This window comes from Scaptodrosophila lebanonensis, unplaced genomic scaffold (genome assembly GCF_003285725.1).
Source record: "Scaptodrosophila lebanonensis strain 11010-0011.00,11010-0021.00 unplaced genomic scaffold, SlebRS2 tig00000001-arrow-pilon, whole genome shotgun sequence".
Lineage (NCBI taxonomy): Eukaryota > Metazoa > Arthropoda > Insecta > Diptera > Drosophilidae > Scaptodrosophila > Scaptodrosophila lebanonensis.
In genome coordinates, this window is record NW_022060529.1 from 4,816,113 (window position 1) to 4,836,974 (window position 20,862).

Sequence of the window (20,862 nt, forward strand, 5' to 3'; positions counted from 1 at the left end):
TCAATGCATTTCAATGACTTTTGCAAAACAACAATTTTTCCAATATTCCAACAAAAACATTTCCCATTCAGGCTTGCACATTTGAAAGCATTTAAAGCTGCACACATATGTTGTGATCGTGTGTGTGAAAATACAATACTATGTATATAGTATGTCATAAACGAGCAAAATGGCGCCAAACACAATAATCTAATCAATAATCTAATTTTTCTCAAATTATGCAAGTGCTTTTGCTTTTGCTTTTGTATTTTTGTTTTCTTTCTAATTTCTTCATTTCTCATTTAATGCTAGTTTTTTGTTTTTTAAACATACAACTGAATTTTTATAAAAATCACCCTGTAAATTGTAGTTTTTCCATTTTCTGTTCTTGCTGTTACATATTTATTAATAACGAGCTACATTTAGCTTAATTTGTTTATATTTTTAATACATAAATACATATTTTAGGCTACGACGGAAGCTTTTATTTACATTTTCTTCTGACAAAATAATAATATCGATGTTAAATTATTAAGAAATACATTAAATACTTGAATATGGCGCTTCATGTTCTACAAGTATTGTTTTTTGTTTTGTTAAATTTAAATTAAGTATTGAATATATATTTAAAAAATAAATGACTATACTCTTTGTGTTGAGCACTGAATTAATTCTTTGTTTATATATCATTTGGGTTGCGTTTCTTGTATTTTTGGACTGTGTTTGTTGCTTGTATATAAAAAAATGTGTATGCCAGTAAGCAAATTTTCATTTAGGAATATTGTTTAGCATTCAGTCATTAGCTTAAATGAAATAACGTAAAATAAAATGATAACAAAGAAACCCAACGATGTACATAATGACGATTTTTTGGTATAAATTTAAAATGAAAAATACATTTAATTTATATACAACCTCTCGCATTGGCAAACTAACGTCTTACAAAAATTAACTAAGTTCCATATACGTTAATGTGATAAAAATTAATATTTTTATTACAATACAATTTTTGCGAACTTCTCACTCGATTTCTTTTTCTTTTAATTATGTTTTTTTGTTTTGACTTTGGCTTTTGCAGCCAACAGGGCCTTCATGAATGTTAAATTCAGGCTGATGGATAACTTCATGATCAAACACCATTTTCTGCTCATGTCCATTAGCAAAAGCAAGAGACAGCAAACTTTTGGTCTGTTTTCAAAGTCATTCCCCAATGAAATCGCACACAATCGAAAACTAAACTCTAACAGCTGATTTCGGAATGATTGTTGTTGTCCTTGTAGCGATCTGCATATCCCTGTATGGTAAATGGTGAACCATTTGCTGTCATCGTTGTGGTCGCAGCGGCCTGAGGTAGGTCGCCATTTGGCAGCGATCCGTTGAGTTTTTCGGGTTCCACCACAGCGTTCTTCACCTGTACGTTGGCATAGGACTTGCTGCTGCCATTGGCCTGCGCCTGCGCCTGCTGTTGCTGCTGCTGCTGCACGCTCTTGGAGAGCGCTGCCGGATCGAGCGTAATCCCGTCCAGCTGTGAGGCAAACGATAGTGGAGGCTGTATGGTTGTTGGCGTGGCCTGCGGCGTATCGAGACTAATGAGCTTGGCCTCGTCACTGTGCGTAGGCGATCGATTTATGGGTGTCATGGTTGGCGAAGCAGCGGTTGATGTCAGAGCCTGTAAGTTTCCTTGAGGGTCAAGAGTTTTATTGCACCCCAACGCATTTGTTGTTATGGCTGTGCCATTTAGCAGCGGTTGATCGCTTTTCGAGTTGGGCAATATGAAAGAAGTTTCCCAGCAGTCGGCACCGTCGTTGGGCTGTGCCTGCGCACCAGGAGGCATCTTGGGCGCTGCGGGTGACGTAACGGCTGGGGGGGTGCACGCATGCTGGTGTCGCTGTGCCGGCCCATAATTGGCTCCACTAGCTGCAACGGCTGCTCCATTGCCCGGTAGAGGGACCAAATAGTCTGGAACCGCCAGACAGAACTCCTCGCCATTTGGTGGTCGGATCACAGTATCATCCCGCTCCGAAGCCGTGGAACCAAGTATGTTGGGTAGTGGTGCATTCATGATAGTCGGATCCTGCGAGCATGCAGTCAAATGCTCCAGCAGACTTGTGAACGTTGGTCGGTCCTCGGGCGTGGGGTTCCAGCAATCGGCCATGATCTTATAAATGGACACGGGGCATTCTGTTGGTGAGCCCAAGCGTCCGCCGCGTACTACAAGCTCCATGACTTGCGTATTATGTTGACCGGGATAGGGGGAGCGTCCTAAAGAGAAAACTTCCCAGAGCAAGATGCCAAAGGACCATACATCCGTCTTGGACGTAAATATACCATCAAGGAAGGCTTCGGGAGGCATCCATTTAATTGGCAACATAGCCTTGCCCCCCTTGCGATAGTAGTCTGAGCGATAAATGTCGCGGGACATGCCGAAGTCCGCAATCTTGACTACACGTCCGGGCCCCTTGCTACTAAGTAGGCAATTGCGCGCTGCAATGTCCCGATGTATGAAGCGCTTGCTTTCCATATAGCGGCAGCCCTTGGCCACGTCCAAGGCACAGAAAAGCAGATCCTTCATAGTTAGCAAGGAGGGACGCTCGGGTGTGTTGCGGTTTTCGCGCAGGAATTTTTGCAAATCCCCACCGGCCAGAAGTTCCAGTACTATGTAGTAGGGCTGACGATCAAAACAGACGCCGATCAAATGCACCATATTCGGATGATTGAACTTAGCCATAATAGCAGCCTCTTTGAGAAAGTCCTCTTCCTTCTCACGCTTTGGATCCTCCCGCAATGTTTTGACTGCTACAGGCATTTCAACGGCATCACCATCACGATGGCGATACAGTGCTAAATACACTTCGCCAAAGGCGCCCTTGCCCAAAGCACTGGAAAATAGGGATCAGTTAGAAGTGATAATCAAGGAACGCGGGAATATGTTGCTTACTTGACCAGCTGCAAACTCTCGCGGGCCACTCCCGGCAGACTGTTGACGTCGATGTGACCGTTGAGTATGCCATCGCATCCATAATTGGGATTAAAGTTGTTCAAATTGGAGTCGTCGATGTTGTGGCGCAGGCGGCTGAGCTGCAAATCCTGCTCTACGAGCATCTTGTGGCGTAATTTGGCTTGCTTTTTACGTTGATAGCGATTATCTGTGATAAAAAAAGGCAGACGTACATTCATAACTGGTAATATTACAGCTTAAGAGAGAAATGGAGAGGTATGTTTAATGTTTGTATGTAGAATGGAAATCGACTTTAGAGCTTGGAAGCTAAAGCGCTAAAGAATACTGTTGGAATTTTTTTTTAACGAAAGTGGGGTAAAATGGGATCAACTTATATATGAATTAAAAGTTATTATGCAACCGATGGACTTAAAATTGGGTTCGCAAAAACTTCGTATGTTTAGCTTCATACTTACAGAGCATAAAGATAAGTCCGCCAATACAGGTGAAGAGCACGGCCAGCGAGAAGACAAGGCATGCAACCAAATACTCGAAAGATGATTTTCCGCTCTCTTCGTGTATTTCACAAGCCGTATTGTTATCCTTCTTCAAAGTCCAGCCATCAGGGCAAATGCATCGCACTGAGGATCTGAACTCATCTATGGCCACGCAGCGATAATCACAGCCACATCCTTCAATAGCAGGGATTATTATAATGGATCCGGCGCCAGTACTAGCACCCGCATAAATGGTGCTAAAGTCACGCAGGCTGCGACTGCTGCTGATGAAGGAACTACCGCCTTCACCATTTGACTCGTTGAGGTAGACATCGCCACCAGCATAGCCACCTCCGCCACCGCCGGTGTTGCATCCGCCACCGCCTCCACCAAAGCCACCCTGACCATGTCTATGGACGGTTGAGCCATTGTCTGCCAGCTCCACGTAGCACGAATGGCCACCACGCCCGCCCTGCAGCAGGGCAGCACCATAGGTGGGGCTCAGCGCTTGATCCTCCTTTGCACGCCAGCCACCTCCGGGTCCAGCAGTTTTCTTGTTTAGTGGTTCACCATTGATTTGCCCGCTTTCTGGTGCCTGTAGCGGCTTTGCCGTCTGCCCATGCTGAAAGTCTTCGTCGATGTATTGACCTATCCCCAGACCTCCACCGCCACCGGCTACAAGAAGTGGCACTGCCTCGTTCTTGGCCTGGTTGAGCAAGAAAATGAAGGAACCGCCACCACCTCCGCCAGCGCCATTTTCAATATAAATGTTCTTGACCATGTCCTGTTTAGAGCGAAAACTGTATTGACTTAGGTCAACGTCAGCATGCTCTGCTCCGCAACCGGCCTCCTTGTGTGTACCCATGGACTTGATGCATGCATTCTCACCCTGCTGGCCCACTAGGAAGTACAGTTCCTCATTCTTATGTAGCTCTAGTACAGCAACTGCAACAGCGCCACGTGAAGAGCCCACACCACCAGAGCCCAAGCCGCCGCTTGCGCCTTTGGCAATAATGCTGTAGTGGTTAGAAAAATGCAAAATTAAAATTAAATTCCAATAATACAAGTAGTTCTATCCATGCTACATACGTGTAGTGTCCTTCATTAGGCACCTTCCACTTTTGCATGCCTTTGTAGGTGCTCTGGTCCTCCACCACATGCACCTCGCGCAGGACATGCGTCTTATTTTGCTCCCGATACGAGGACTCGCATTGCAGCTGTGTCGGTCCTATCATACCTCGTGTATCGCAGCTAGTCAGTTCAAGATCTGTGCAAACAATGATTAACATTTTTTGTGTTTACCTATGAGCGTGGTTTAGTTGTCACTTACAATTAGTGTGTTCGAAATCATGATGACTGGGTTTCTTCAGATAATGGCGCACATCCCAATAGTTGTAGCCATTGAGATGCTCTTCGGGTATGTTCAGTCCAAAGCATTCTGGACTCAATGAGAAGTCATCGACTGCCACATCAGAGAAAATCCGCATGCCCATACGTGCTTCGAACTGTAGATAGTATCTGCAAGAGAAAAGTTTTAATTATTCATTCCGGATAATCTATTTAGCTTAAATACGAAATAAGTGCACTTACTTCGATGTAATATTCGGTAAAACGTATTCAGCTCGCAACCAATCACTGCCCTGGTTCTTGGAGCTCCACCATAACGTAGTCGTTATATTCTCCTTCTCTTTCATCTCGACCACAGACAGATTAATGCTGCCTGGGTTTTTTCCGAACTGATGTATATAAAAGCGTACTACACACGAATTCCGATAGGGTGAGTCAGGGTTCCCATGTACGGACGGTGGAGGGTTAAAGGTCTTGCTTAGCATGATGGCATTGCTGGCAAAGCCAATAATGGAGTTTTTCTCAGTGTCGTTTACATGCTGATTCATGTTAACGAGCATATAATAGCCACCAGTGCTATTTAACAGATGTTGCTGTGTGTGGTCGCCATCCGGTCCTGTATCGTGGGTCGGCGACGAGCCGGTATGTCTTGACCAGGTCAACGTTGTTTTGCCTGAATCCCGCCATCCGCACCAGTCTTCTTCAAAATCGCAGCGTCCGCCATAAGGTATTTTATCTGTGTATTATATAGATCCATTATAGATCAAATTAAACATATAACCAAATTGAAATACTCACCGCAACTTTGCAACTCGTCCTCGGCATCATCACAGTCTCGAGTAATGTCGCAGATACGCGGTAGTGGAATACAGACTGGTACTTTGTTGGACATGCACTTGACTTGTGATGTGCTGCACTTTTCAGACTTTGCACCCTCCCGAAAGCAGTTGACCATACGCAGATTGTCGAGCGCCACATGACCCTTCTGGCCGGGCTTCAGCTCGGGTACAATTTCAAAAACCAGACGAAACTCCCGGGAAATGCGACCAATGCGAAAGAATTTCCGTGTCCACTGGCGAAAGTTGTCGCCTTGTATTTCAGCTGGCACCCAGCTACTCTCATGGGAATCCGTTGGTTCAACGACCACACGCGATAATCCATGACTCATGTCGCTCTGGTGCATGTACACCTCGAGGAAGCACTTCTCCATGGTGGTGCTAAACGCTGGCGAGGTGAGATTCAGTTGCTTGGTTGTGGGCAAGACGCGTGCGTATAGGAAGTGACCTGAATGGGAAAATTATTTATTAAATGATGTTCAATTCACTTATGTATAGCCCACAATACTTACCATTCGCATCATCAATGCTATCTGCTATAGGACCTGGCAACAGACCCGTCATATTCTTTTGGGCTAGCTCTGTGCCGCTAATGACTTGAAAACCATCGGTTAGATTTTCGGTCCAAGCCCAAGCGCAGACGTTTTCAAACTTGCATTTTACGCCAAGCATATATTCAATTTCCGAAGACGGCGTAGATTCCGTATGTGGAGCATAAGTATTCTGTCGTGTAGGAAGTGTAGAAGGGGAAATGAAACAAATTTGCAATTAGTATTGTCAACTAGGACTCACAGGCTTGGGCGCAGTATCACGTATGCGTTCCTTAATTTCCTGTATAGGATCCAAATGCCCCGGCTCTACATCACCCTCCAGATTGCCGTGTGTCACACCACCAGCTGGCTCGTCTGCCTGTCCGTTGTGCAGACGATTCTTGAGCTTCCACAACTCACTAATGGAGTTCCTGCGCGGTGTGTAGCGCATTGGCTTCACATCTCCGGTCTCAGCGCCCCCATAGAGTGGCGGAAGCCGTGTTGAGAGTGGACTCTGAGCTGTCATAGCTGCTGCTGCCGCTGCCGCTGAATTGGGTGGACGTAGTTGTTCACCGTAGCGATTTGCCGATCCAATGCCACCCAAACCATCGATTTTTCCAATAGATGAGGTGGCCGAGTACGACGGATAGCCGGCGCTACTGCCGGAGATGCCACCGCCGGGACCACCCACCGATGGTTTCATCAGCTCCTTACGCAATGATTCCATGCCACGTCGCCCGTTGCCGCGTTCTGGGCGCGGCAGTGCACCAGCATTCAGACTGGCCAGATTCTTAATGCGTCGATTGTCACGACGATTGCCTGGCGGAACACGGGTGCCGCCTAATTCCGTCTCGTAGTCATCGTAGATGGCCACACCCCGTTGCACAGGCTGTGCCAGCGAGGGGATTGTGGGTCCGGGCAGGGGCAGCGGCTGCTCGTGTGTGCGACCGTTGCGCAGCTGCTTGCCGGGCAGAGTGGAGGAGCCCACATAGTTATGCTGGGACATGGGCAGCGCATTGAGAGTGTGATTGAAGAGCAATGGACGCTGACTACAGACCAGCACGAAAACACTCGATAGATAGAGTAACAACAGCAATGGCAAAGGGCGTGGCAGCAATGCTGCTGCTGCTCCAAGCAGCGGCATTCTGTGCAATCTCAGCCAAGTATCCTCCTCACTTTCCTCTGTTCTTTCAGTTGTCTGGGCTTATGCTCGCCTTATGCTTGTCTTAGCTCTATTTGTCGTTTCTTGTGATACTTGCTGTGGAGTCTTGGTAGTTTTACAAGTACAAATTGATGTCTTATCGGTGCTTTAACTGTTGCTAGACTTGGATAATGTATTGGAGCGCTGTGCGGTTAGTGCACAATTGGCGCATTTAAAGTTCTTCAAATGAAAGCAACACATTGTTCTTGTTGTTGCCGCAGTTGTGGTGTGGGTTTGTTCATGAATTATGGTTTATTTTGTCACATGTAATTTACGATTTGCTGTTATGCTTGTTGCTTAACGTTGCGACTTCCGCAGGCATCTGTAATGTGTCCAAAGGAAACCATACAATTAGTGACTTTTGACTTTTTAGATAGCGCCCACACGAATTTCGTCGCCAATGTTGGCATTTAATTCATGCACCTGACACGCTCGAATAATTAATTGTATGTTACGAGATCCCCAAGAGGGAAAGGGAAGTCCGATAAAAATCAAAATAACAAAGACAGCACTCTAGTTGAAGCGCCCACCTGAACAATCAAATATAGCCATTTTGTTTTCCAGCACTTATGCAGTCATTTGCATACAGACAACACAACACATTTGGTCATATACTATACCCACTGGTATGTATGTAGAAATTCGTATTGAATTGGTTAGGCCAATGGCAAACATTGAACCTTCAAGCATTACCTGTAGGCAGCAAAAATTTCAATAAGTCTAAAAATGGAAGAGCAATGCAAACAAATGCAGCCGTTATGCTTGCGGTCTCAATATTGTCGACGTTCAAATTAATTGCTTGACATTTTGCCATTGCAGTTGGCAATAGTCCGGTACAAGGCCCTTAACTTTTTAATTGATACGGAAAATAGGTCAACCAGATTGTGTGAGCTCTTACGAAAGGCTTTGTGATTAGTGATGGCTCAAATGCAATCAACTAAATGTGTAGAATCGTTTTAATTGAGCATAAGAAATATGAGTAAGATGGAATAAGCTGAGATTGAGGTAATATTAATACCTATATCATACCTGTATTAATTAACAAATTGACTTCAATGGGAGATGTAATTTATTTTAGAAAAAATGAAATCTTCATTGAATTGGACCCTGACCTAGCAACGCTGGGAGAATACAAGCCAATATGTGCGGACGAGGTTTACCGAAGCTTTAGGGGCACCTTCTTTGTTATAGTCCGGCTCTCAGCAGACTCAGACTCACTGCCTTCGGGCAGTCCTTCCCAGACAATTGCACAGATATAGCAAAATTGGAGTTCGTTATATTTATTGGTTAGATGCTCGTATGGTTGTAGGTTGAAAAGGGATTAAATGGCATCACAATTATTAATTATATAATTAAATATTTTCCAACTCCTTTATCTATATGGTCAAGAGACGGGCAACAATGATACGTCAGTCTGGCCTAAGATATAATAAATCAGTATTACAGAGTGTTCTTTAGTGTAGTAATTGGCTACTTTTCAACGCAAATATCTTCGAAAGTCCTTAGAAGAGCATTTAAATGATGTTTCTCCAGTTCATGGCAGAGAGATTATTTAAACTATTCGTAAGGAATTGATGAGCTAAATTCACATACCGTTGTGGTAAAAGCATTAATAAATTGATTCAGAGTTGAAATCCATATTACTTTGTTGATATTGGTTAAAAAATTGCACTTCAGGCTCATGAAATAATTCATTAATTGTCCTTTATGAAAAATCTTAGATAAAGCAACTAGGAAAAACAAGTAGAGAAGCTAAAGTCGGGTATCCCGACTTTGAAACACTCTGTACATATTTATTTATTTCCATCGACAAACAGTGCAGTCGATAGTCGATACCATAGATAACTTAAAATAGGTAAAACTAAAGAAATAAAAAGCCTATAAAAATGACAAAAATATCTAATAACGAATCCGACACGGTGGGGGAATTTTATTTGCCAAACGGCCAGCTATGCCCCGATTCACAGCAGAGAGTAGTCAGATACGTTATTAGACCTATCAAAACAGAAGTGTAGATGAAAAACTATAGCAATAAAAGATAGAAGAAAACAAATTAAAATTAAAATACTAAAATAATAAAATATGAAATATAATTAAAATTTAAAGGTTAAGAATCACTGACCCGTTGGTGGGAAATTTATTGAGCAAAGCAGTAACAACAATAACAGCTGCGGACACTACTTGGTCTTATGTATATATATGGCTATAACTTCCTGTTAAATCGGCCTATCATGATGAAACGTGGCATTTGGACTTATAATTACTAAATGGAGGTATTTGCCAAGTTTGAGTTCGAAATTCCTAGAATTACTGGAGTTACAATTTGCTGGGGAGAGGAGGGAGAGAGGGAAATTCCAAAATACACATTTTCTGCGTATTTACATAAGGCATCTGGGACTAAAATTTGGTGTCCCTAGGTCTTATAGTCTCCGAGATATAGGCGATAATACGAATAGAAAATCGGGAAAACGCCCATAGGGGGAAGTGGGGGTAAAATCAAAAAAATAAAACAAACTTGCACAGCGTACACACATAATGCATCTTTGTGCAAAATTTGCTGTCTCTAGCTCTTATAGTCTCTGAGATCCAGGTGTTCATACGGACAGACGGACAGACTGACAGACGGACAGACAGACAGGGCTAGATTATGTATATACTTTGTGGGGTCTGCCACGCCTCCTTTTGCCTGTTACATTTTCAGTTTCCGCAAACCTAATATACTCTTGTAAATTTTATGTACCGAGTATAAAAAGTTATAAGAAGTATCTGTCAATGAAAAACCTAGGAATATTGTTTCATTACTTGTAGGTGTTTTTGAGGAAAATAAATTGTAATATTATAAACTTTTAAAATTAGCAATGTTATCACAATATTATGAACTTTTTAATTCAAGTTAAGTATTAAGTACACACACATACTGCTTTATAATTTAAAGCTAATAAATCGTGCAAAAAAAGTGCCCATATGTAAAATGTGCAACAATCAATAACAAGTAATGGAAGCTTTTAATTATGTATGTATATACTAATTATTGGTGACTAATAATTTATGTTTGGCACGCCCTCCACAACATCCGATGTTAAATTAGTTTGTAATCCATCATTAAATCGATGTAATTAAAACTAGCGAAACATTGCGTAGTTTATTTTTAGGTCTCCAAATACAATATACCCGTATTTGTGTTAAGAAATTTCAATCCAAAATGCAACAGAAATTGTGAAGTGGGATTGCCCGCTTTTAATTATTTGCCGAGTGCATTTTAATTATGAAGGTTTGTCTTTTGGGGAATGCGTGTTTTTGCGCAATCATGTACTATATATATGTGTAGGTATACATATTCATATACACAGCTTCTTTGGGGCGTCGCACAATTTCACTTTTAACATTTTGTTGCGGACATGTACGCACACACACACACACACACACACACACACACACACTCACACACACACTCATACACAAGCAAGCGGAATCATTTTCTCGCGCACTGCTCTTCGTTCATTTCATTTTCACATATTCCTTTCTTATTGTAATTGTTGTTGTTGCTGTTGTTGTTTTACATACGGCGAAGAAAGAGGTGGCACTTTTCTTTTCTATTTAATTTTTTTGTTGGTTTTCACTTGTAATTTAGGCAAGAGCTTAGCAACTATAAACAGTATATGTTGTTTTAATTGTTGTTGTCGCTGAAAGGATATGTACTCGTACTATGTAGATTGTATATTGTTTTTATTGTTGGTGCAGGATGCAGAAACAGCGAGTGCTTGTTGTCCATTTACCTTTCGCTTTTCATTGTTGTGTGTGTGTCTTGTGTTTGTAAGTACGAGTATGTGAATGCTCATCTCGCCAGACACCAACAATTATTCGCTGCTAGATACATTGGAAAGCATCGTGGCAAATACGAAAAGAAAAAACAGTGGGAAATTTTATTTGTGGCAACCAAAAAGGCTGAGATTCTGCGAAAAATTGCAAACAGCTTTCATCGGTCTAGGTATGAACGAGTATATATGTATGTACATATGATTGTTTGCATGAGCTTGGGTGCGCGTGTACGTGTATGTGTGTGTGTAACTTCATAGTACGCTAAGTATGCTATAGAAAATGGCGTAGCTTCCTCTGCGCAGTTGTAAAACTTTTGCGGCAGCAGCGAAGCAACAACAAAACAAAATTGTAAATACACGCACGTATATACATACGTATATATGTGTACATCTACATCTACATCTACAACACAATACAACACGCCTCGTAAAATAAAAGCGAAAATGTAACTAACGAGTGCCAGCAAGAAGAAACTCGGTACTATGGTGCGTATACGCACCAATAAGCGAGTGAGCACAGAACGGAAACGCAATTGAAGCTGAAAGTTGCAACAGAGCATTGGCTGTGCTGACACCTCAGTGCAAAGTTTCAAAGTTTTAGTTTAACTAACAACTAGCGGAAGCTATGTATGAGAGCAGTAACATGACGAGCTGACGAGTTTTTGTCCCATGCCCTGCCCTTTTCTTTCGCCCTGCACGCTCAGTTTCTAACCGCTGGCTAAAGCGAACTTTTTAGGTTCAAAACACGAACAAGTGCACACAGATACACAGCACACACACACACAGCCACAAGAGCACACTCACACTCCCTCACGTGTACATTTCAAGTGACACGAGATCATCAGCATGCTTTCCGTCGCATCTCGTTCGCATTTCCATGGTTCTTGCCTTTTTCAGATTTAGTTGCAAATTGCCAATTGCTCTACGGCTTTGCTGCGGTGGCTAAATTAGTAGCTACCGCAACCGATGCGTTGGTTTATCTGTGTTTTAGTAAGCACTTGGGGTCATATTTTGTCCCACCTGCACCTGCCCGGAAGTTGTAATTAAAAGTCCGTATTTAATGACGCTACAGTAGTCAAATAGTTGCGACACTGCCTAATCTCTAGATGGCATCGAGAACCAACGAGTGTGTATTAATAAAAGAAAAAGTTTACTATTCTTTAACATAAACTACACCCATTACCAAAAAAATGTCAGTTATAAATGATATTAAGTGAATGATCACTATCAATTAACTACCAGTATATTAGCTAATTATTATGTGCTCGTTCTTATCTATTTATTCAAATGCAAATACTACATAGAAGTTGCGACTGAGCCAAATATAGAAAATGAAAAAAGGCTAAAAGTCTGATATAAATAAATGACTTTTTGTATGATTTAGTATCCTCCATCGAAACGAGTGACTATAAAAGGAGTGACCGTTTTTTATATTTCGTTAAATTTCAAATGTTATACAAGTATATAACGAAAAATTTTAATATTATGTATAATAGTTGTCCCTTTTATAAGCAGAACCCCTGTTTGTAGAACTCTTAAGATGGTTTAAATCAAGCGCAGGATAGAAGGGATTTAACATATGCTTATTGTTTTGCCACAAGCAACATTTCATTGGTTTTAGATAAGTTTGTTGTTGTTAAACGTTAAAAGCATAGGTGAGTGGATTCCGATTTGGTATATATTGATATTCTTTTACATAAACTAATTTCTTTATTAGTTTGAAATGAATTTGCCATAAACAAAGCTATCTTAACTAGCAAGGTTATTGCAAAACTACAAAATTTCAATTTAATTTAATCAAAAAGTTGAAAAAAACTAGTTGGCTTTTATAACAAATATGTGTTTATAAATTCAATGGAACTAGTTATTAGTAAATTATCTTCTTATTTTGGTTATGGAGTCATTTAATCTTATTTGAAGGTTTTAAGTTTACCTCTACATTTTTAATTAAGTGTATATTTAAATGTGAATTTCTAACTAGCAAGAGGAAAGCAAGTTTACGTTTCTTGAAAAAGGAATAAAAGGAGCACAATTTTCTTTACGGAATTTGGTAAAGTAAAAATATAAATTAGGACTCGGTTTATTTGTTTGCGGCAATGCCTCTGTTCTGTGGTTAGGGTATTCAACCATAAGTTTCCAAGAATTGAAATTGTCCAAACAAAATTGTCAACATGCAGAGCTATGTGCACTGAACAGACATGCAGCTATGTTGATTGAATTTAAAATTGTGGCTTGGAGCTATATGTAAATAATTGTTTTGAAGTGTTTGTGGCAATTGCGGAGGATGTTCCCCAGAGAGTGTGTGAGAGTTTTGTGGCTCAGGTGCAAACATATCCTGACTGTAGATGCTGAAAGGAAAATTCGAGGAAAAACAATTCAAATGCCAGAAATAGAACGAGCTGTAAAGAGAACTTGGCATTATCGATGATTTCAAGGAATTATCAAAAATGGATTTACTTGATAATTAAGAACATACTATGTGGGAGGTGTGGAAAATCTGTGTTGAGCATTATTACATAACAGATACATTTTTCGTGTGAAGTAAATATTATTCAGTTTAATTGAATATTTGGAATTTTGCAGACAAAAATTAGTTAAGTTTTGGAAAAGCAACAGCAATACCAATACAGACACACACTATGATAGAACAAATATGTATATGTATGTAGTATATTTTTTAGATACACACACATCGGCAACAACAACAGCAAGAGTAATGAGTTTCCTAAGCTCCGACTGAGACTGCTGCTGGCTGCGTCAACATCACAAATATTGAGCTATATATGTATACTCTATGTATAGTATGTGTGTGCTTGTGTTGAATGCTCCGCAGAGCAAAGGACAACCGAGCACAGAACACAAAAGGCATCGAGCCAGCCCCAATGCGAAAGTGGGGAGCGCGACGCAGCCTAGCATCGGCTGCTGTGCGCAGGATACACACGCAAATATATGTACACATATATATGTATGTGTATATGTACATCACATATTAAATGTAAATATATGTATATGGTTAGGCACATACAGCAACAAGAACAAGAACAACCACATAGTAAAGCAAAGCGGTGCTACTAATGGCGCAGACAAATTGTTTTGCGTATCTCACAGATACATAGATATATTTCCCAGCGTCTATTCGCAGAAAACAATGCACATATACATCTAAATTTTTCCTGCAAAATTCAATTTCTTTTCGTAATTGGTTGTTAATTTCCAAATCTTTTCCACAACATTTTAACTATTAGCTTTGTAGATTTGTTGATGTAAACGCGTATATATATATATATATATATATTTTTTTTTTTCCTTTTCATTACCATAATGCACACATTTTCTTTCACTTTGCAAATACTTTTCACATGGTTTGCAATATGTATATAATTATATATTTTATATTTTTTCATTTGCCGTAAAATTGCTGGCAATCTTGTCGTTTTTCACATCTTCTGTATAGAATCATATTTTGTATTTTCCTCTCTTCTGCACTTTTTTCTGTGCACAGAACATTTTCTGCTGGCTAACTGCTCTTAGAAAATCCGTTCACCCGCCGCTTGTGCTTGTGGCATTTGTGGCACTTGCGCGCACGACGCTCGGCTAACGAAGACTGAAGTTGGGAAATTTACGTGCGGGCTGTCAAAGCTGCAACATCAACAGAAGCAGAAGCAGAAACAGCACCAGCGCCAGTGCCAGCATCCAACGCAACGATGGAGATGGCGATGGTGATGGTGATGATGGCACAGCACTCGTCGGTGTAGGTTAAACGAATATCCTGCGCTGAAATTGAGCGGCCCGATGTGTTTCGAGTGTACAAGAAATGCACAGGAAATTTTCACAGTACTCGCTATGGCGGCCGACTCTGATTTGGAATCGGCGAGAACTGGAAAAACTAACGACAGCAAACTAAGCCAAAACATAACATGAAGCTGTTGCTGTTGGTGTTGGTGTAGCTGTAGCTGTGATTTCAGAGGGGTCGCTTGAATGGGATGTGAGTGGGGTAGGGGTAGGGGTACGGATACGGGTACAAGTACGAGTACGGGTGGCCTGTTTGTGATAGGTCGTCATCTTCGTCCTCGCCTTTGTCGTCGCGAGCACACTGGCGCGCTCTATCGTTGGCTCAGCTGCTGGGAAATTAATGCAAACTGGTGGAAATTTAATTTAGCTGGGAGGCATGACAACGTCGACAACGGCAATGCCATGGCCCCTGCGGTCGCAGTACGTCAGCTTAGCTTGCATTACGTTTCCTTTTTCAATTTGCGCTGCAATGCGCTTAAGTGCAACTACAAGTGGGCCTCGATGAGCCCGCCTCCCTGGACCTTCTTCATGGCCTCGACTACAGTGTGCGGCATCATCTCAAGTTCACTAGTTGCGGGTGCGTGTGTGCGTATCATTGTATCTGTGTCTATGTGTGTGTGTGTGTGTGTGTGTGTGTGTCTGTATGGTTGGCTCGTGTATAATTTCATCTAATCAGTTGCACGGATGCGACATAAATGCATTTATCATGATGCCAACGCTCTGTCATATACATACTTGTACACATGTACACAACCAGGAACGCTTGTCCTTAAGCCGCTGTATTTGTGTGTGTGTGTGCGTACGGGTCGGCTGGGTAGTACTATATCCTGTTGCATTGGTTGCCGTCTTTTGCATTTGTAATTAAATTCTGCGGCATTCCTGTTCAGCGTGTGGGTGCGTATGCCATATGCTTGTTGCGCATTGTTGATTGCACTTAAACTCAATTTGTTAAGAAATGAAATATTAATCAGCTGCGCTTAATTCGTAAACATCACCCACGTATAAGGATAATGCGATTGAAGCAGCGACTTGCTTATAATTGAAGAAATGACCACCAAGAATTAGAGCTTTGTGTTCGTTAGATTGTGCTAAAGCTAATAATACGTTTACATTTTTGCAATTGGACTTCATTTTCAACAAGATAACGATGACAGAGTAATTAATCAATTAAGATAAATACGATTTATTAAATTTATTTTTGAAGTAGGTTTCCAACATTGGCAATATTTGAACATTTGTTGTTGTTGCGGGTTTAGTGTCTCTACCTCTTATAGTCTCTGAGATCCAGAATTAAACCGAGTAAGTGATATACTATATTAAGACTAAGTGCGGGGTTTGTAAGACTTCCAGTTTTCACAAAAGTAGAAAAGTAGGTTTAAGTTTGTCCGAAGGAAATGCCGGCACAGTGTTATAGGTATAACAAAAATGTAGGGAAATGCCAGATTGACAGCACAGTTGATGTAAGGGCGATTCAAAAAATATATAAATATTATTAAATAAATCTGGATAAGTGTACATGCAAAGTCTGGTGATCGTAAGTATGTAGCTGCTGTGATTAAAAAAGTATTTATATAGGCGGTGGGCGAGTTGTTTGCCAATTCTCCACAAATATTCAGGTCTAAAATAAAATAAATAACATTCAATTTGTGATTGTGAATTTGAGGAAAATTGTACCTAAATTTTTAACTATTATATGGAACTTGACACTTACTATATTTATTAAAGTAAATTGCATCGTCGGCCTCCCAGTGCTTCCCACCTAAGAATATTCGTACACAAATAATTCAAAGTGCAAAAGCATCGTCGGCGATCACAGCAAACGGAAATGAACGACACTATATACATTTATACTTATATGCTTATACTATATGCCGAATATAGATGGGACATCTTACGTAGCTGCGACAGCCGCAGACGACACCGACGACGTCAAAGACCACAAGAGGCACATAAAAACATTAAAATGCGACGAAACAGGGAACGAGGTCGAATCGAGACGTAGGCTGGGAAACGCCTATACATACATATATGTATGCATGGACGAGTATGTAGATGTGGCGCGAATTTCTATTTAAGAACATTTTCTACTTTACTCACAATATTTTCCTTAGGCGATATACGTGCCAGTAAACGCGGCCGTAAAATGTTTAAGATACGCAAATTATAAGTTCGAAAATTGCACATAAAAGCGTCACTGCGGTGCAGTGTTTGTGTCTCAGAAAAATACTCGTACAACTAAATATGCTCTCTTTATTTTTAGACTGCCAGACGACGGACGGATGTGAACTTTATGGACGCGTGCCGCTGGCGAGGTTCGAATTGGAAAGAATTAAACACTTTTTTCATAGTTCACTCTTCAGATAATAGTATTGTCTTGTTAGAGCTCTTGAAATATTTTGCACTTTCTTGTTGATTCAAACACAATTACTTTAATTTGCGGCAAAATAAATCTCAGCTACGAGTATCTGTAGTAATCAAGCGAGCAAAGCACACGCTCCGCACAAGCGTTGAACAACAACTGCCAGCTGAGAACTAACAACTGACATGTGAGATCGGGCATGGATATAGCATGGCAGAGGCAGAGGCAAAGACAAACTAATTGTTGCGTCGGCGTCTGCTTTCTGGCGATTTTCTCACGGCCGCTCGTCTGCGCAGAGCGCCGCTCGCACGGCTCGTCATCGTCTCTGTACATAGAGTCAAGGATGCAGCAGCGGATGCCGCTATGTGTGTACAAATGTATCTGTATCTTTTGTTTTAGTTCTTGATTTGTTTGTTTTCATTGCGCTTGTCGCTGGCGACGCGTCAAGTGGCTGGTTTCCCGATCCGAATTGACTTGTGCGTGTATATCTGGAAACGACGAGGGCGCAGCGGGGATGCGGCGTCAGTGTCGCCGCCTGTGCTAATGCAACGGCAGCCTCTTGAGTATTGTGTGGCATTACCGCAGACAATAATTGGCTGCCTACCTGCAGACTGCAGCAAATTGAAAACGTATCTACGGGATACGTTTAAGCTAGTTTACACAGACACACATCTGTGTGTTCGCAGTCATGATCAAGGCATACCCCAAGATTTATGTGCAGTTGCACGACAGCGGCTGCTGATGGTCGCCTATTTTTAGCTTTTCGCAAGCAACTCTGGTCTTATATAGCCGCGTATTTGTGCCTGGAGTGGGTTTGTGGTAGCTGAGAAAAAATACATTAATGAGCTGCATGAGCGCCCTGGGATGCGGATTTCGCAAAAACGGAAGCACTGCAATCTACTTATACAAATATTTCTTTGGTGAAACTATTTTTACGTTATATGCGAAAAGAAAGTACTATATATGTATTTTGAGTAGCTACCAATGGGAAAAGGGTATACATACTATTTAAGTGAAAATAAATGTAACACACAGAAGAATCACGAGTCGATATAGCGATGTCCGTATGTCCACCAGTTTGTATAGAAGCAAAGATATCAGAAATTATTAGAGCTAGAAAACTCGACTTAGTATCCAGGTTCTCCAAAGAGATAAGCCAAATGGCTTAACTCTATGCTGCACAATTGCACGCACACAGACACGCCTAGACATAGAGATAGACACAAATTTTAAAACTGTGCTACTCTATGTACGTGCTATGTATTTCTGAGCTTTTTACTTTTATTTGATTAGTTTAATCTTAAAAAATGTTAACTGAAAAATTTATCACGCAAATATTTTGTTTATTGTTTTTATGAAAGTGGGTACAGAGTATTTAAGAGTTGAGCCCACCCAAATCGAGCACTATTTTCTTATTGAATTGTAGATTTTTGAGCACTCCTTCGTTCAGATTAGTTAAAGTACAGCCTTATGCCATAATGGAGAAACTTCATTAGTTATTTTTTTTTTTCATTTCTTAGTAAGGTTCAAAACAACACTCGATTATAATTTAGTTAATGCGAAAAAACGCATGGAGTTGAAATTGGTCAAGATTTCTAAATTCAAACTATAAATGTAAATACAATTTAATTTATACTTGGAAATCTATGGGATTTGCGCAGGCTTTTCGTAATTTAGGAGCAGTTGTAAAACAGCTCCGTCACTAAAGGAATCATGTTTCATTCTATATGTTAATGTGTAGCGACAATGTTTACGAACAACTTGATGCAAACGCAGCAGTCGACAAAACTTTATATTTTCTATATCGTTAATTATAAGAAGGACAGTGCTTCATTATGTTTTGTTTTTCTGTTTACTGTAGTATTTTAAACTAAAAGTACCCTTAGGTCTATTAGTTAATGGAACGAACAGCTGTCTATGTATTTGAAATTGGTGCATATTGCTAAAACCGATTCAATGAGATAATATTATGATTTTAAAGATGTTAAAGAATTGTATGCATATTTAACGGAACGTTACTAACAAACTGGTTTTAAAATCGAACCCCATTTGCAGAAGAGAACTTATGTTAGCAATGGCTACTAGGGCCATTGTTAAAGTAGGAATACATACATACTATTATGTAAGGGGATTGGGTTTAGATTTTGTGGTAAATGTTTGTGGCTTTTAAATATTTAAATATGAGTTTGGAGTTATGTATTGATGGGTTGGCAATTAAGGTGATGGGGTTAATGTTTGGGAAAATAGATAATCTATATGGTAGGAGTGTGGGGCATGAGGTGAGGATATGTGCAATGTTTATTAGCGCGTTATTGCAGAAAGCGCAGTGTTTAGATAGAGTTTAGTCCATGTCTTAATGCGGTATGTCCAAGGCGAATTCTATTAAGTTTTATTTGTTCTGCTTTTGATAGGAGGTTTTGCGGATTGTTATTGTACAGGTCAAGGAGAGATAAATTGTCAGCGTTGCTTTGCTGGTACCAATAGGATGTTTGGTTGAATCGAGACGCTTGTTTTAGAGTAAAATAATTTTTTAGAGCTAGGGTTATGTCGGAGGAATTGTAGTTGGGGGTGTAAATAAGAGGAAGAGCTGTGGCCAGTTTTGCTGTTTCGTTTCCAGTAACATTCTTGTGGTTTTATTTTAGGGAATTTGTGTTGTAATATTGATCTGATTGTGGTAGGATAGTAATGGTGGTTGTCGAAGTTGGCTATGGCAATAAGGGAAGAAAGTGAGTCTGAACATATTGCATGTTTCCCTGGTTTTAATAAACATATTGCGAATGCTTTTTGGATTGCTATGATTTCGGCTGAAAATACGGAGGAGTGATGGGGTAGAGTCCCATAGTGGATTTATTCTGTTTCTGATGAGATTGCATAACCTGTAACATCTTTGGTTTTAGAACAGTCTGTGTATGTGAAATTATAATGAGCGTATGAAGCTTTAAGGGCAAGAAAGTGTTGTTGAAATATTACTGGGGGTGTCGAATTTTTATTGAATTCTGTGAGAGATAGGTCTGTTGAATCTTTAATAGTTGATTTATCTTCGAAAAGTGTAATTTGAAAAGGTAGTTAGTTATGGGATTAAGATGCAATATTTTCCCATTACATTTATATTAATGCAAGCGGATTGGATACTCGCATTTAAATGTATGGCTGTGTGGTTATTTGGTGGTTATATTTCTACAGATGTTTTGAATTGCGGCGCGTGGTAACCCGACGCCAGAGTTGTTGAAGGCGACAATAAACACAGCCAGGCGTCTGCTACTGAAGGTGCAGCTGTCAAGTGTCAAAAGGAAAATTGTCAAACGGAGCGGTTTGTTTATGTTTACATCGACATGCGCATTGGCTCAGTCTGTGACCGCACGCAAACAAGTGGCCGCTAAACAGGACACGTTGTTCTCGCCACGTACACGCGGCAAACTGTTGACTGCTTTTGGCGCCAGGCGTCTCGGTGACCAAAAGGAGCCTTCCCAGTCCCGCATCGTCAAGACGACTGGATCGATTGGGGCAGGACATGCGCAGTTGTTCTGCACTGGTGCTGTTGGCGTCGCTGCGAGAAAGCTGTCTG

The 20,862-nt window shown here is 40.8% G+C and overlaps 1 protein-coding gene across 1 annotated transcript; it reads right to left on the reverse strand.

The window, feature by feature from the left end:
- Positions 1-508: 508 nt before the first annotated feature.
- On the reverse strand, positions 509-17,301 carry LOC115625558 (ALK tyrosine kinase receptor). Its single transcript, XM_030520654.1, has 10 exons — positions 17,036-17,301; positions 6,390-7,650; positions 6,110-6,320; positions 5,560-6,045; positions 5,005-5,497; positions 4,745-4,932; positions 4,504-4,681; positions 3,394-4,430; positions 2,918-3,125; positions 509-2,858 (listed from the first exon to the last, which is right to left on the reverse strand). The coding sequence occupies exons 2-10, from the start codon at positions 7,269-7,271 to the stop codon at positions 1,220-1,222; spliced, it is 5,322 nt and encodes a 1,773-aa protein (XP_030376514.1). The 5' UTR covers positions 7,272-7,650; positions 17,036-17,301; the 3' UTR covers positions 509-1,219.
- Positions 17,302-20,862: the final 3,561 nt, after the last annotated feature.